We start from the raw sequence: 17,427 nt of genomic DNA, 5'->3' as shown, positions 1-17,427 counted from the left end.
AGTGATGGGAGGTTGTAGAGAAAGGAGAAACAGTCTCTTCTCAAAGGTACAAAGTGAAAGAACAAGATGCAACCATCAGAACATGCAGCCTCTCAGTGAGGGGAATCCAACACAAACAGGTTGCCAGGAGAATTAGAGACAGTAAAAAAGCTAAAGGGACAGCTAAAAGGAAACAGGTTTTGAGCAACCTATTCAGAACCTATATTTAAAGGGAGCTTTAAAGTGGGAAATAGACTGGATGGCCTCCAGAAATTTCTTCCAATTGAATTCATGCCATAATCCCAAATTTTAAATAGCAATTGATTGATTAATTTCCCCTTAGAGATTGTCTGGATTAAAAAATATTTTGCTAGCATTTCGGAGCAAGTTTGATACATTTTTGAAATGACATATTTATAGACGTGAGTAAAGAAGTTTTTTGCAAAATGCCTTTCACTAAGAAGTTATCCATACTCTCAGAATTAATAGAAAGAATGAAGTCATCTCTACATAAATGACAGTCTTATTTCTCAAATCAAGTTTAAATTAGGTTTCCAGTAGTCTTTCAAAAATCTATCTATGAAGTGTGTAGGTGGTTACAATCCATCTCCCAATGGAAGGAAAATGAGCAACAGCACATTACAACTTTTTTTGGAAGGAACACCTGGAATCAAAGAGGCACAGACATTAAATTATTTGCTCATGCTCTCCAACTCCATTCCTTTCCCAGTCTGAGCATTCTATCTCCATGGATAAATAATGTACCTTACGGACTTCCCAGTGTTAAATTAAAACTTTGAGCCTGGATGGGCAATTTTATCAAGTGGAACTGGAGTTCACAAAGACTGAGAGCAGGAGAGAAAGAGAAGTTCAGAGGTCAAACACTTCCAATAACATAAAACTCCCCACAGCTGCATAATTCAGGCTTTGACATAAGGTAAACTCCTCAGCTGGAAGTCTAGAGCTGTCCATTTTGATGTAAATCTAGAAAAGGGTATTACACAGTTACTAGATTTCTTGGCTGCAGTACTATTGAGCAGAATAATGCAAGTGTCTGCAGAATATACCTACTAATTTCTTGTACAACATGAAAGACAGAAAACCAAATACACTATTTATATGCATTAAAAATAAAATAGATAAACCAGTTTCAGAAAAGGAAAGTAAGGAAGCTGAAGAAAATTGAAGAATAGCATGGCTACTAATCTTCTGGGATTTGGGGAAAACATTTTTAATTAAAGGCATCATCTTTTTTTTAATTTCAAAAAGTACAAACTCATTGAGCTTGTTTAAATGTATTTATGTTGGTTTAAAAGAATCAGCCGGGGAGAAAAGAAGAAAATAAGTGCTATTTTCTAGCTGAGATCTAGAGGGATGTTACAATATTTTTCATTTTTTACTTTTTCATTTTGAGGAATAGTTGTCAATTTTTCTTCAAACACAAAGGTCTTACTTGTACAGTACTGAGTTAATACCAACAGCTTTCTAAGCCTGTACACTTCTTTTAGGACATTTTTGCAGTCCCATATCAGCAGATAGACACAGTAACATTAAATGGTTGCAAGCATCCCTCAAATAAAAAGCATGGTAATAGTAAACAAGTCTCGAGGAATTATGAGGATAATTGCACAAAGGAAAAAGGACAAATCAATGATTATCAAAACCATGAGATAAAACAATATATTCTAGCTTTTACAAATCTCAGCTGAAAACTGAGATGATATATTCAATAAACATAACATATTTTATATCAGTTGTGTTGGATTTGATTTTAACAATAGTTACAAAGCTTATAAATATGCAGTATAAAACTACAACTCATTTCAGAAAACACTGAATCCCTAATCTCATATTTCTTGAAGGGGAATGGAATAATTAGTGCTACACATGCCAGGGTGTTTCTTCCATGCATCTTAAAACAGAAATAAAACTGGTATGCTGACAAGTGCCAATTATAAGACTGTGAACAAAATCAAATATTCAGAAAGCTATTTCTTTTTCATATATATTTTCTTAAAGGCAAAGAAAATCTGTGGCAGTATGTACAAGTAACCTTTGTTTGCTAAAGTTTTAATTCATCCTCCTGCAAAGATTTTGGTAAAATTAAACTGCACAACTAAATCTACAAATCAATGAAAAATCAGCTAGGAGAGCTCACTGTCATGGAAGAACATCACGCAGACCCAGTATGAACATAAATGTCAATTTTTTTTATATGGAAGTTCAGGCCAGCAGCAACACATGTTGGTGCCCAACACAAAATGTCTGGATTATTTCCTCTACCCACAAGAAGTTTTGCTTAGGTGAGAACTGTATTCAATTGAAATTAATGTGGAGATTCCTTATGTGCATGAAACCTTAAGATGGTAGATGTTAAAAATTAAGATTTTTGTTTCATTATCTTGTTGGCCCTCACTTGCTGCATCATAAGAGCCATTAAATACAGATTTCCCTCACGTAACATCTGTTACAGCTCTATAAAAAGATAATGCACAACAGGCCATGGCTTACATATCACTGGAAAGGTGAGAAGGTAGCAATTTTTTACTGGATATTAAATATATCACACCATATTTATTTTTGAAGAACTCTACCTAGGGAACAATTAGTTGCAATTCATGTTTCCTAGTATTAAACTAGGTGGGATAAAACTCTGAGAAACTATGATACTATTTCAGAACAGAAGTTAATTAAAACTAATTACATTCACATCAATTTTCCAGAAAAGTCATTAGGTTTGTTTATAATATATTATTTAAAGTGGCTTTGAGTATCCATCTGCATTTTCTTTTTATAATTTCTCTGACAAGGTTTTTCTTCACAGAAGTGTTCTGCACTTCAGCATTTGTAACTCATCCAAGATCAAAGCACTTCACAAACAAGTTCTCTTTCATTTGGCTCAATTCTTGTCCTCCCCCCTCCACCTATCCTGCCACCACCTTTGTCTATTGACAGTCTTCCTTTCATTTTCGTGTGTACCAATCTTTTCTTCTCTCTGCCCCTCAAAAAATATGCCACCCTTTTGTTACAAGTTTCCCCTCATTCTCTTGAACTCTGACTTCATCAACACTTTTTATATACTTTACAACCTGTCCAGCTTGAAATCCATTTTGAACCTGTGGATTTGCTGCCTGTTCCTTGCTTAGCTGTGGGTCTTCGTATTCCTCTTCCATCACAGATCCAAATTCTTCTCTTCCTTGCTTTTTAAATACAGGTTTTTTACAGTTAATATGTTCTCAGTGTCTATTGTATTGTGCCCAGCACTGATGTGGATCCTCTTTTGAGTCCCTTTTAAAGGGTTACAGCAGGAAGGAGTAACAGTACAGTGCTTATTTCCTGATGTTCAAATATAGTTAGAAAGCAGAGGAAGTATGACTTCAAGAAGAACAAAAAGAATTGGTCTGGAACAGTTTTTTAAAAACAAAAGCAGACTTTTTTTTCCTTTTCTTTTAATAAAAGCTGTAATTCATAATACAGAAAGGACAGAGACAGGTATTTTGGGGTTCTCCCACAAAACCAGGGATTTCATACTCATTGCACAAGCCAGTACTGAATGCAAACTATCAAAGCTGATCACAGAGTGGAAATAGTTTATCTGAATGATGATTCAAGCCAAGATAATTACTCTGCTGATAAGAGTATGCTGGCATTTTTGCAGACTGATCATATCCTAAAAGAAAGGAGTATAAGGCTAGGAGAAATGCATAAAACATCCTTCTTTAAGCTGGAAAACTAAATAACATCAGAAGCTCTCTATTTAAGGAGCATGTACATGTGCATACAATATGAAAGGCCTCAAGACACACTTGAAGACAGTCGAATCTAGAAGAGTTGGAAGCCTCAATAATAAAACGTTCTCTTTTGGAGTCACCTTTTAGGAAACAATTATTTCCACTCTGAGTATCAGTATTTCCAATGCATTTACTGGATATAAATGACATCTTTTTCTCCTGCTGATCAAGAAAGTTTGGGTTGGAGAAGTTAGCTTACATGCTATTTTATATGACCTCTCATAAAATCACTTAACGAACTTACACAGGTATTGCACAACCATACATAACCCACTTCTTTGCCCTGAGAGAGCAAAAATAACAGGTTTAATTTTAATAAAGAGTTTCAGGATCCTCTGGAATACCTAAGTCTCTCTATAGAGAAGAAGGAAAACAAAAACTAATCTTTACTAAACAATTTAAATCTAATGCATGGATATGTCAGAACAGTTTAGAAAAATTTACCTTTTCCATAGAAGAACTTGCGGTAATAATATGCTCCAAGATCAATGTGCTCTATGATGTAACGCTTCACTTTCTCTCTGTGAATGGACTGGTTTTCTCTTGGTACTTCCAGTACTGAAACACCAGCATTTGTGCAATGGGAACTCAGAGAGGACTCAAAAGAACAACTTTCACCTGAAGAAAAAGATGCTGAATTTGCCCTAGAAAGTGCAATCCGTCTATCTCCTTCCCCACCAGTTTCATTCCTGAAGTAAGGGCAACTCAATACTAAATCATTGCTTTTCCCATCACCCTCATCAGCATCTAAATTCTCTTTTGAATTGAGGTCCTCTTTGCTTCCCAAAGGAGATTCACAGTTTCCAGTCTGGCCTGCGGGCATCTGAGTTTGTGACGCAGCTGAAGCCCCAGTAGTTATATTTTTTCTTTTTCCTACATTTACTCTGGTAGCCATTGCTTCATTTATGTTAAACAAAACGCTCTGAACATCATAATGTGCAAAACATTTCTGACAGTTCCAAGAACGAACGTTTCTGTCAAGCCTATCATCCAGGTCTGACGAAAACTTAAAGGTTTCGTGCTCACTTTTAACAGCTCGCAGTTTTCTAAACAGGGATGTTTCTACTGCTTCTGATTTAAGTCTCCTCTTGAAAGATTTCTCCCTGTCTCGACCAATAAGTAGGGCACTATCCATATAATCCAGCCCAGAAATCCTGACAAATTCTCCTCTGGAAATCTGTGCAGCAGCATGTAGACTTGGAGAAACTGTGGGATCACAGTGGAAAAACTCAGAAAATCCAAAAGGAGCAAGGGTTTTATGTTCAAAATTTTCCACTCTGTATCCTCTCAGCATTGCAAAAAAATTTTCTCCAGACAAGCCTTGTCTATCAATTGAAGAAGTACTGCCATATTCTCTGTGAAGAGCTGCTCCAGTATTTGGGTTAACAGCATTTTGGTCTAACACATCTTCAGCATCAATATCACTTATTGTCACATCACTGTTGCTTCGTTGCCTTATGGGATGAAGTCCTCTTTGAGGTGAATGAACAAAAAGATCTCCAATTGAATACTTTCCCTCTGTAAATTCCAGTTCTAGCTCTTCTTGCTGTTCATCGCTTTGGTCATTTTGTCCATTTGGAAGTACTGAGCCAACACCTTCATAAGTGGCTGGAGGTCTGTTTTCCCACGCAGCTTTACTCAGTTCCTTAGAGCAATCCTTTTTAGGAGGCCACTCAGATACCCTTGCTCGAACACCCATTTTAGGCACGGCTGGTGTACCATTTGTTTGATTATTTTCAGCTTTGCTAGAGGCATTTGAAGAAACAGGAGGACCCATGCTACCGTTCAAGGCTTTAAGTTTTCTAGCGAAATAATCATCAGATTGCATGCTTCTCGAAGACTCCCTGAACTTGGAGGAAGTTCTGCTAACCTTGTGCTTATCTTCTTGCAAAGACCTTTGATCACTCATATCCAGTCAGTGGGAGGGGAACCACTACTATTGCATAAATTTACTGTTACATTTGTTATTACATTGTCTTTTATGGGCCAATAAACTGCAATATAAAAATACAGTCACAGTCTTCCCACAGGGGCAGGCAGGGACTTCAGTGTACCATTTTTGCAAGACTTCTGTCAGATTAATCTCAAAACACTTCCTTCAGTTCCGATGCATTCAGTTCAGTATTAATCCAGACAAATTTCTTAAATCTGTTCATAAGGAAAAAAAAATAAAAAGAAAGTGTATTAAAATATTTGTAGTTAATAACAGTAAGTTTCCACTGTTGCTTGTATATATATAAAACACCCCATGAAACTGGATGGACCTAAAGTGACTTGCTCTGTATCATTTTCTATCCTTGGACTCCTTAAAACCCAGCAAATGTAACAGTTCCAGTTTTTCATGTGATTCCACAGGATGTGATCAGCTTGAACCTGCATCTCTCATGGCCTCCCCAATACATGCACAAGCAGAATAGCCACAGACAATTCTCTATGCATTCCCTGCAATACTGTCAGCAACTTAGATGCCTATTCTCTGTCTAATCACTGGGGTTTGTTTATGTAATATCTAAGATGTTTTTTTCCAAGATTTCCTGAAAATGGTAAATGCGCACAGGAGTGCTGGGCAAGACTGGTAGGTAAAATATATGGAGCAGATAGCACATTCTACAGAGAAATGTGTTTTGCCCCATTTAAAAGAACATTTAAAAGTAATTGTTCCACTATGATTAATTCAGTGAATTAATGTATTTCATTTCCTTCCCCCTCTCTTCCCAAAGGGAGGTTTACTTACATTCCTTTCTTTGGAGTGCAAACTATTATTTAGCTGTGTAAAAGAGTTACAGTTGTTTCTGTTATATTATATTCCTCTGGTTGCAAACTAGACTGTTAACTCAGTTATTGTGATAAAGAACCTGTCTGTTTTCTTCTGTAAATAAGAAAAGATAGTAGCTCTATTGATAAGCCTCAATTTTATTACAAAATTGGAACTGTTAGGATATAAAATACTCTTCAATAGTCTTAAGAATGACCATGACTCATGCTGTGAAGATTCATTTGCAGGCAGAGCCCATCCATTAATCCATTCATAAAAGCAGACTAAAACAAGAGACAAGACAGAATGTTGTGCACTTCTTCTTCAGATTTTATTCCTCAAACAAAAATGCCAACATAATGAACTTTTAAAATGCTGCAAATAAGGATAATATGCCTTTACCAGAAACTAAAAAGAAGTCAGGTTAAATTAGCTTGAAATATAAATTCTCTCTTGATTTCAATGAAGATATGAGGGGGTAAGAGGAGTTCAGAAGATGAGTGTTTTTTCTCCTATATTTAATGTGATAAAAATTCCTTGGAGGATGGGGAGGAAGGATGAGGGCCAAAGGAATAATATAAATTAAAATATGACACCTTATTTCTTTCTGCTTGTCAGAAATCAACAAAAATTGTGTTTGATGCAGCAAACTTTAGAAGACTTCTGCAGTAACGAGGCAACAAACACAAGTTAGACTTCAGCACTCTCATAATGGCTATGGTTTCTATGTGACTGGTAGTAGAAATTGCTGACAATAACAATGTATCACTGCAGCTTACTTTTACTCCATACAAATTCCTTGACAGCCAATGAAGACAATTAAAAACAAAGTCTTGGGTTCCTTACAGGAGTCCAAAAGATTATTTAAACAACTGACATGTTCAGAGAAAAAGCATTTGAAATGTGGCAAGTAGGATTTTTAAACACTGACTTATGAAAATACTACACAAAAAAAAATATTGGTCAAAGAATCATAGAATAGTTTGGGTTGCAAGGGACCTTAAAGATCATCTACTTCCAACTCCCCTGGCATGGACAGGGACACCCACCAGACCAGATTGCTCAGAGCCACATCCAACCTGGCCTTGAACATTTTCCAGGGATGGGGAATCCACAGCTTCCCTGAGCAACCTGTTCCAGAGTCTCACCACCCTCATATCAAAGAATTTCTTCCTAATATCTAATCTCTTTTAGTTTCAGACAGTTAATCCTCATCCAGTCACTACATGCCCTGTAAAAAGTTCCTTTCCAGCTCTCTTGTAGGCCCTTTTTAGGTATTGGAAGGCCAGAATTAGGTTTCCTTGGAGCCACCTCTTCTCCAGGCAGAACAACCGAACTCTCTCAGCCTTTCCTCACAGGACATGTTCCACTCCTCTGATAATCTTCATGGCCTCCTCTGGACCTACTCCAACACATCAGTGTCCTTCCTGTGCTGGGACCCCAGAGCTGGCTGCAGTGTTCCAGGTGGGGTCTCACCAGTCTCACCAGCAGAGGGGCAGAATCCCCTCCCTCACCCTGCTGGCCACGCTGCTTTGGATGCAGCCCAGGATGTGCTTGGCTTTCTGAGCTGCAAGCACTCATTGCTGGCTCATGTCCAGCTTTTCATTCACCAATAACCCAAAGCCTTTCTTTGCAGGACTGCTCTCAGATCTGTCAATATGCTCAACATTTTTGGAGCACAAGTAATATTGCAAAGTTTGAGTACCAGGAAGTTCTGTGTGAATTAACATGAACAGCTGGCAGCTCTTTAATCATCTCTTAGACTGTTCTTTATACAATCATAGAAGTGGAAGAAACCTTTGCTAAATACACACTCTGAAGGAAAACTAAACTATTCCAGAATCATCTTTTCTGTTTCTGACAGAATATAGAAGAGAGCAGAGTAAGTTTAATTTCAAGTACTGGGATAGATATTTAACTTCTTATTAAAGGTTAATTCAATTTTCTTTGAAATTATGGTGAATTACATTTTCTAGCCTTCCTGCCCTTTCCTACATAAAAAGCATTCATAGAAGTCATTAGTTTATGCATTTTTAAGTAAAAATTAATCTCTTAAAAATAGGAAAATATATATATATAAGGTAAGAAAAGGCTATCTTGCAAGAATTCCATTTTTCTCTTGTGTCAGCCCTTTTTCTATCATAAGCATTTGTGCAAAAGTAGTGAATTGGACCAGGACCATAATGAAAGTTGAAATGAAACTGGAGGCGAGGTGGTGGGAGGCAGAAGGAAAGAGCAACAGATGGACACTGGCACCCTACTTATTTTCAATCCAAATCCACAATGTGACTTACTGTTTGGCCTCACAAACATCTGTATTTGTGGAAGGCAGCAGAGAGCCTGAAGGCCACGGGAAAGCAAGGCATTTTTTTCCCTCTGGTGGCGGTGGTAGCTTAAATACTTGATGAAGTATGGCCTGAGTGTTCTAACAGAGGTACATTGCAAAAGACAGTACTTAAATAGAGAATTTGTTTTCTTTACAGTGTAAAGCTGGTGTGACAGAACTAAAGAAACACCTATTTGGAAAGGTAGATCGATATTTTATTGGGAATAGTAATGTTTGAAGAAGTGATGCAATATATTTAAGAGATATTGTTTATTTTTTTTTCCTAATCTGAAATCGGCCTAATTGAAAAAAAATCTGCCTGTTTTTAACATGATTGACCCTTTCTGTAAATTTCTGTAACTCAGTACAACAGCATGTTCTGGCTGATAGCTGACTTATGCTGATGGATAGCATTTAGTCTCATTTAGTCTCATTTATCTGTTGTTAAGGATTTTCTCTCTCCACAGTAAGAGTTTACCAACTCACAAATACTGCACTGATGTTGATACTATTTATTATAAACCAATATTTTTTGTTGAATTTAATAAACTATTACTTCCACAAAGAACGCTGTCAATATGACCATGAGTACTCTTCTCTTCAGACCTGTACAGCTCTTTTGGTCAAGTTCTTGACTTCCCTCTCTTTTCATCTTACCCTAGCACTGAAGAATGGAATCAGTGACAGATAAGGTCAAAAAAGAAAAGCTGGATGCCTACCCTGCTGTTGTGCTCCTGCCAACCTTTCCCACTAAGACTGCTGGATGTTATGCAAATAACTTAAGTTCCTTCCACACAGCTACAAAGACTTCCTTCTGAGCTCAATACAGCAGCTGGTTTGTTAGCTACAGTTACAGTTCCTTAACGTGGAACGATTCCAAGTTTCCTGGGGACCTGGATATGTGCCCACAAGTGTTCCTGTGCCAGTAGCGGAGCAATGAATAAGAACTGTACTATTGGACTACCCTGTCAAAAGGAGGTTGTTTGGTAACGCTGCCTCATGTCAGCCTTGATAGATGGAAATGAATTATTTAAGAAGTCGCTCTGTGATCATTTTGTTGATCAAGACTCTGGAAATCTGCCCCTATTATTATGTAATGCTATCATCCTAAAAAGAATGCATAATTTGGATGAAAGCATTAATCTCTACTATTTATCAAGATGACAATTCTATACACCATGACTCTCAATCTCTACTAATCTTAAAAAAACGGGAAGTGCAATTTGATAAAACAGGAGTATAGGCACTAATAATATGCCAAAAGCTGAAGATCAGACATTTAATTTGCATTCAATTGGTTCTACACAGCATTTTCTGTGTCTCCCTCCAGTTAGTTTCCAGTCTTCAAAGAAACACATAGTGGGGTACTAGTGTTATGTATTTGGCCAGTACAGCAGCGCAGCAGCTACACAATGGCCACTTCATGGGAATCTAAACTTTGCAAGAAAATTCTGCGCATGCTTTCAAGTGCAATGAAAAAGAAGAGTGCAAAGGACAAATGAACACGATTTCTAAGCTGCCTATATTTTTACAGTTTCTAGAACAGATAACTCACTGAACAAATCTGTCACGAGGTATTATTTCCTAAAACTAAGATTGCCACCAGACAAAAAAGAAGTTATTTTTGAAAAATGACAAAATAATGGAAAAAAGTTTTTTATTTAAAGTTCAAACTTGTTTATTTTTAAAAACAGATTACATTAGCAAGCATTCTTAGATTTACATATTTTAATATATCTATTAACAGCACCTATTTCTTAATATTGTTAATGGTTCCTAAAAGAACTATCCAATTTTCAGAACAAAGTGACAGCTATGTCTGGTTTTCGAGCAATGCTATTTGTGTGTTCAAGTCAGAGAATTCTGATCACACTAAACTGTGATATCATATCATGTGACAGTTAATTATGATGTCACACAGGAGAATTATTATTGCAGACATTAGTATGAAAAAGAAAAATTAGTTCTTCATAGTTTTGCCTTTTTTTCATGCAAATGTCTTTAGAAAACGATGATATTTAAGCATAATTGTCTTTAAATAAAATATTTCTTTCAAAGTTTTCCATAGGGCTCAGTGAATATTAAAGAATAACACTAAACTATAATTGAGCCACTTATTCAGATTGCAGCTGTGGAAAATGGATTGGAAATAATACAATGAACAAATTATGAGCAGAGCTTATGAAAAAAAGTGGTTCAAATTGTTATACATCAAATTTAAAACTAAAGCTATAACTACTACAGTATAAATGGTTACTTCACATATGCATATTTCAGACACTTGATTAACATGCAGACATAGAAAAGAAGAAGAAGAATGATGAGAAGACCCTCATTTGACAAATGGAAATACAGATGAGCTGCTGTGTAGTGAATATGTGTTGCACATTTCCCTAGCTATGCTGTATTTCTTTACATTTATAGTCTCTGCGAGAGAAAATTCAGAGTAGAAACTGAGAAAATCCTTTATTGAAATAATGTAGTTACAGAAATGTATCCACAAACAATCACGGGGAGTGGGAGGGAAGGAGCTATAGCTAAGAGTGACAACAGCCTACATGATTCTCAGTGTTGGTATAAGACCATCACTTTTCTTATCAAAACAGTGGAATTGCGCTAGTTTTGAACTGGTTCAAGATTTTGGGTAAAAAAGAAATACAAATAAAAAACCATACTCTGTTCTTCAAACGTGGTTCCCCTCTCCAACAAAGAAAATGGCAGATGCATATAAATATTGAGACAGAGATGCAACAGAACTTTAAATTCCACATCTGTTTGGTGCTGTTCAATGAAAGCTGTCTTACTTTTAAGGGAGAGACCTCTCCAACCATAACTGTCCTCCTCCACTAACAGGCTGAGAAAAATCTGACCACCTAGAGAAATAATTGTGTAAGATGTAGCAGTAAGTAGACCCATTAAAAATGCTAGACTTGTTTATCTTATGGTCAAGATTCCCCACCTGTCATGTTGGCATTTCCAGAGAAAATATTTTAATAAATCTTACCTTCCAACTGCTAAATACAAAACTCAATACCATGTGTCAGCTTGGTTAGTTCTAAACATACTGCATCCATTCAGAGAAAAAGCCATTACAAAAGATACACTTTCTTAGGTGTAACTCATTATACCAAAGAATATCTGCAAAGTTCCAGCAGCTTCCCTTTAGCTTATCTTCTATTAGTTTTCCTGAATGTTTGGTCCTACACATTTTATCTCAATGCATGCTTTGTTGAGTTAGAAAACACTGCTTAAGTTTTTCATCAAGCAACCGAGGTTATCTCTCAGTGAACAACAGTGAGAGCTATTATTTATACAGAACTATTACTGACCATAGCTTTACTGTTATTGATTTTAAACTTCCTGCTAGAAATCACCTTCTGTTACTAAAAAATACATTTAGATAAATTTGTGACTGTTTCAGCACTGTGTTTTCTTAAAATATTAATACCAATATTCTATTGCTCCATTAACGCAAGATTTGACAGAGATGCATTAAGGCTAATTCGATTTCCAGAACCAATTGGATACCCTCCTATTCTTACAGCTGTTATGCACAGTTCAACTAAGAAAATGGAAATGAAGCTGTATCTTATTCAGGTTGAACCATGTAAAGTACCAGAGTTTAAACAATAGCAAAACTGCCACTGACAAACACACTGAGTATCTTTCATTTGCATTCTTCCAATTCAGTTCAGTTACTTTTAACTGAAATTATGAAACTTAAAATACAGTAAAGCCTACAACATAACTTAATTAATGAAGTATAAAGGAAACATTTTAACAGGAAGTCCTAGACCAAAGAATTGTTCCAGGAAAGGGTTGAAAAGAAGCACTGACCACGAATTATTCCAGGGGTAGGGAATAGGCAGGAGGAAGGCACCAAATTCCCCATAAATTATTATTATTGTTAACCAATACCATTTTTTGGGCAGTCTTTAACAATTGCAAATAGAAGTTATATACATATCAGTCAAATTCTGATATCAATGAAAATTTTAAAAAAACCCACATAGCCCAAACTCTCTTTGTTTCCTTTCATTCTTTCCATTCAAGAGCCTAGGTGTCAAAGGGCAGGAATAACAAAAAAAGAACCCTACTTAATAAGTATTAAATAATCTCGTTTCTACTTGGAGACTAAAAAGACATTCAGAATGTAATTTACATAGTATGTCAGACTGGATGATTCTAAGACATTTCCCTGCTTTCAAGAAGTTAAAAGTACTTACGCCTGTTCCTCCAACATTTCACAGTAATTACAATTTCCTCAAAAATAGATTTATCCTTAAAATACTGATGAAGCAGAATTTTAATTCTAGTTTCATCTTTGAGAATGAAGAGTCTTCACATAATGATACAGGAATGTCATAAACAAGATTCATACAAACAAATATCAGTCAGCAGATAAACACAAATAAACTTTGCATAATACTTTATATATTCAGTGTAGTTCAAGATCTTAGAAAGAAGGGACCAAAAATCTGTTTGCACGACATGTACTTTTCCTCAGCCAGTAGAACCTATTCAATAAAGGAGTTCACATTAGACAAAGCATGAATTATTCTGAAAGGGTAAAGATGACTCATTTTCAGTTATAATACAGAAACACTGCATTGAAGCAAGTTCCACTCAAAAGCAACCAAAAAAAAAGTAATTTTCAGTCGTCTTCTCAAGCAAGCTGGACAACATCTGAAACCTCAGTAGAAACAGTACTGTCTACAGGCTCAGAAATTATCAAAAGTCCACTGATTCTTGAATTGGCCCTTCCTGCTTGAATGCATGTATTCTCATTTAAATTGCATAATCCACAAGGCAGGGACTGCTCCTGTGTCCTGTTGGAACAGTGTCCTCATACAATGACTCCACTGTACAGGATGCGAAATACTATGATAATCCACTTGGTAAACAACAAGTGGACCAAGCCACTGTCAGAGGCAAAGCTTAGAAAGATAAAGACAGGACTCGTGCAGCCTGCTCGCATTATTCGAAGACAATGAAAAGGACAACTAATGGTATGTGCATTGGGAGAACACTGAAAGAGAAATACAGCACCTGTAAACTGACTGGCAGAAGAGTGTGCAGAAAGGAGCATATTCATATTTGTATGTTGAGAAGGGAGCATACATGTGCTCCATTTCAAAAAAAACTTTTCACCTTCAAGTTTTTAATAAACATTTACAGATACTACAAATGCTGTCTTTTATGCAGTTCTTATAAAATACTGGCAGAAACAAAAAGCAACTCAGCAATTTAGAAGAGTACTGCATTATTTTAAAACAAAGAAAAGAACATATTCTACCTTTTCCCAGACTTAGTCACATCAGAAATTATTTCTTCTAACTCTAGATCAGCAGACAAAATGATTATTGAAATTCCAATTGAAAAGCATTCTGGCCAAGAGCAGGCATAGAGAAAACCAGAGGGAAAAACCCATAAGAAGCAACCCACTTAATATTAAGAAATGTCTTGTCCATTCCATGAAAAAAAAAAAAAAAAAAAAAGAAAAATCACACTAAGAAGTTTTGTCCTTAAAATGCATAACGAATTGCTACAGATGGAATGATGGGATTGAAAAATTAGAAGTAGTTGTATGACATCATTACCTTAATTATCAATCTTCAAAATTTAAAACTTCATGGATACACACAGATTTCTAACTGAAAAATATGCTCAGATAAATTTCTGACTGAATGCACTAGCACTGTGTTTTCTACAGAAATTATCTGACACTTTTGGGATATGTATGTAAGGCTGTTCCCACACAGTGCATACAACTGCTTTTGATTATTCCGAAAAACAGTAGGAATACTAGAGTTGGCACCTCCTTACCTATCTGAAGAAATGGATTTTAATTAAAAGTTGATAGGAAAGTAGGGATGTGCTAACATTTTGACTGTTACTTCAGATTCTGAGGTAGAAATTTGGAAGCAGGTTCAGAAGCTGCACTGAGGTTGAATAAGGAGTCAAGTACTGCAGAAGGAGATATTGTTCAGAAAGAGAGAACAAGATTGCAAGCTTTGGCTTTTCAAAGTCAGTATGTCACAAAAATTCATGAGGCAATTCCACTTTTCATAAGTCTAGTACAGTAAGGCCCAAATTAGAGCTTTTTCAGCCACTCAGTGAAAAGATGAAACAGTACATCCATTAAACAGCCGAGGCCGCCCATTCCATGAAGGAGGTTTCAGATGCTGACACTACTTTAGAAAGCTTTTCAAATGTACAAAGCCAATTTTAGCCAGAACGAGAAAGTTCTTTTACATATTTCCATCATAGCTGCGTTTCACAGTAAAAATGCTCTTCAGGCAGGAGCACGGATTAAGCCTGCCACGTTCACATTGGTGGTGTCAGACCTGAGCACTCGCTGGGATGCCATGGTATGGCCTTACAAGCCCATATATTGGGCTTACCTCCAGAGATCACCAAACCCCTCCAAACAGCAAACCACTTACAATACTAATGCTACTTCTACCAGAAATACTCTCTCCAATGCGTACAGCTTTTAAAGGCATCTAATTTTTTGAAGTAGGAAGAAAGAGCCTCCCAAAAGCAAAGGCACACTCAGTACATCCATCAACAAATGAGACAAAGAGGGTGCATAGATTTTGGTCACAGGTACAGAACAGCTTGAAAACTCACTATTTCATTCCAAAAATCTTCTGTTTTGACACATTACCATCAATAAGACTTTTATTACCCAATGGGAACCGGCATTCAAAAGGCATTTTAGCGGTATAAAGTGTAAGGACTTAAAATAAGTGATAAAAGGTTAAACTGTCATTCTGCTCATGCTCATGAGAAATGTGCATGTCATCCAACAGGTTTCCATATACTTACTTGCATCAGACCTTGCTGCCTCCACCAGATTTTTACATTTAAACCACATGTAGAAAAATATATATTTTACAGATAATCTTTCAAATATCCATCAGCTGTATAAAACTTTCAGTACCTTGGAATATATGGATATGACACTAATACTCAGTGCCTACAAAATTACAATGTTTTGTTAAATATACTATTTTATCTAATTTCCTGTTGCACATAGAAATTTGAGCAAAAACTGCAATGATTAAAATAAGATTTGAGAAACTTTTCTAAACACATTTTGTTTACCTATGTCCTCATATTTTCCCCAAATATCAAAGATATGTCCATGTTCTTTGTGAGTTTTCCTGCAATAACACTATGATGATACTCAAGTTTGTCTACCAAGGGACTTCAATTTCTGTTGGAATCTTTCTATTAGAAAGGGTCACACAAAGCTAACACCAGTCTTTCTAACACGTTGCAACATCTGGGCCAAGAGGGGATCAGAAAGCAGATAAATGCAATTTTAGAAGCTCAGGTTAGTTCATTTCTAGAGGAAAAAAAGGGCTTGAGTCCACTTCATTGCTAAAGCAAAGGAGAATTTGAACAACCTCTCCCATTGCAAAAGTTCACAGCAACAAAAAACATCCAAAACCACTGCCTGTGACAACTCAAAATATTCTAGTGTTCTAGATAAGAGACCTTAACTGTTCACCAAGAAGAAAGTACAGAAGCACATTCTACAGAAAAAAAGAGAAACAAAGCTAATATTTATCTTTCTTATGTTTTCAAGAAAGTAAAACAGGAAGTAAGTTTTCTGTCATGTCATTTGGCAGTAGAGTGGCTCTGATATCACAGTTCTGAATTATTTTTAGTATTAATGAAGGAAGTGGTTAATTAAAAGTAAAATAAGTTTTAAAGAAAAGGAAACGTGAGCATGAGTCTTTATTGTTTTTTATGGAAACTGTTTTAGTTTGACCTTGATTCTTTATCAACTGGCAGGAATTGTGAGGTAGCATAAACTGATAATATTACTGGCCAGTTTTTGGAACCTTAGCTTCAAGGTGACTGAGGATCTGCAGTTTCAGATGTCAGCAAGTAATTTCTCAGGTACTTCTGCATCACTGTAGAGCTATAAAGTGTCACTTCACATCACTGATCAAGACCTTTTCTAAAAGGTATAATTTGAGAACAGAGATTTCACTTTTTTCTATCCTTCCCCTCTGAAACAAAAGAGCAGGAGTTCCATATAGAACGAAAATACATGGAAATCTATGGTGGCCATAATGCTCTTGATTCATAGAGTCTGTCTACTCAAAAACAAATTTGTCCTTAATTTTACACTGTAAATTTGGAAAACAGACTTAGTAATATTAAAAATACACAAAAATATTTTGGCAGTTACCAAATAACTTGGTAACTCGTGTCCACGTGACATTTCCAAGCACATGCAGTTTGGCCTGGAACACCTGGCACTGAACAATACAGCTTGGGCAAACAAGTGCCTCTCTGAGACAGACACCCTCTAGGCTGGTTGTTCCACAGCTTTGTAGAGTAACAGTTCTTTTTCCAGTGAGTAAAATCTTTTTACGTAATTCTAGATATAAACAGAAGAACAGTAGCTGGAGTGAGGGAGTTGTTAGCAGAATATTGTTCTTCATTTTTCATCAGTCCACTCAAATTTGGCACAACTTGATAGCAATAAAATGTCACTGCCATCTGTTCAGTGATCATTTGATATCCTATCTAGGAACAAATTGCTGTTAAGCTAA

General features: G+C 36.2%; 1 protein-coding gene across 6 annotated transcripts in view; it reads right to left on the bottom strand.

Moving 5' to 3' along the window:
* SIPA1L2 (signal induced proliferation associated 1 like 2) overlaps positions 1-17,427 on the bottom strand; it is a 126,597-nt gene that overhangs the window by 68,433 nt on the left and 40,737 nt on the right. For all 6 annotated transcript variants that reach the window (XM_048296858.1, XM_048296854.1, XM_048296855.1 and 3 more), the window contains exon 3: positions 4,215-5,918. In XM_048296858.1, the coding sequence (XP_048152815.1) occupies positions 4,215-5,679 (1,465 nt within the window). In that variant the 5' untranslated portion in view covers positions 5,680-5,918. The remainder of the gene's footprint in view (positions 1-4,214; positions 5,919-17,427) is intronic.

Source organism: Corvus hawaiiensis, chromosome 3 (assembly GCF_020740725.1).
Source record: "Corvus hawaiiensis isolate bCorHaw1 chromosome 3, bCorHaw1.pri.cur, whole genome shotgun sequence".
Taxonomy (NCBI): Eukaryota; Metazoa; Chordata; class Aves; order Passeriformes; family Corvidae; genus Corvus; species Corvus hawaiiensis.
The sequence above is the reverse complement of the archived record's forward strand: the minus strand, read 5'-3'. Positions and strand labels throughout refer to the sequence as shown.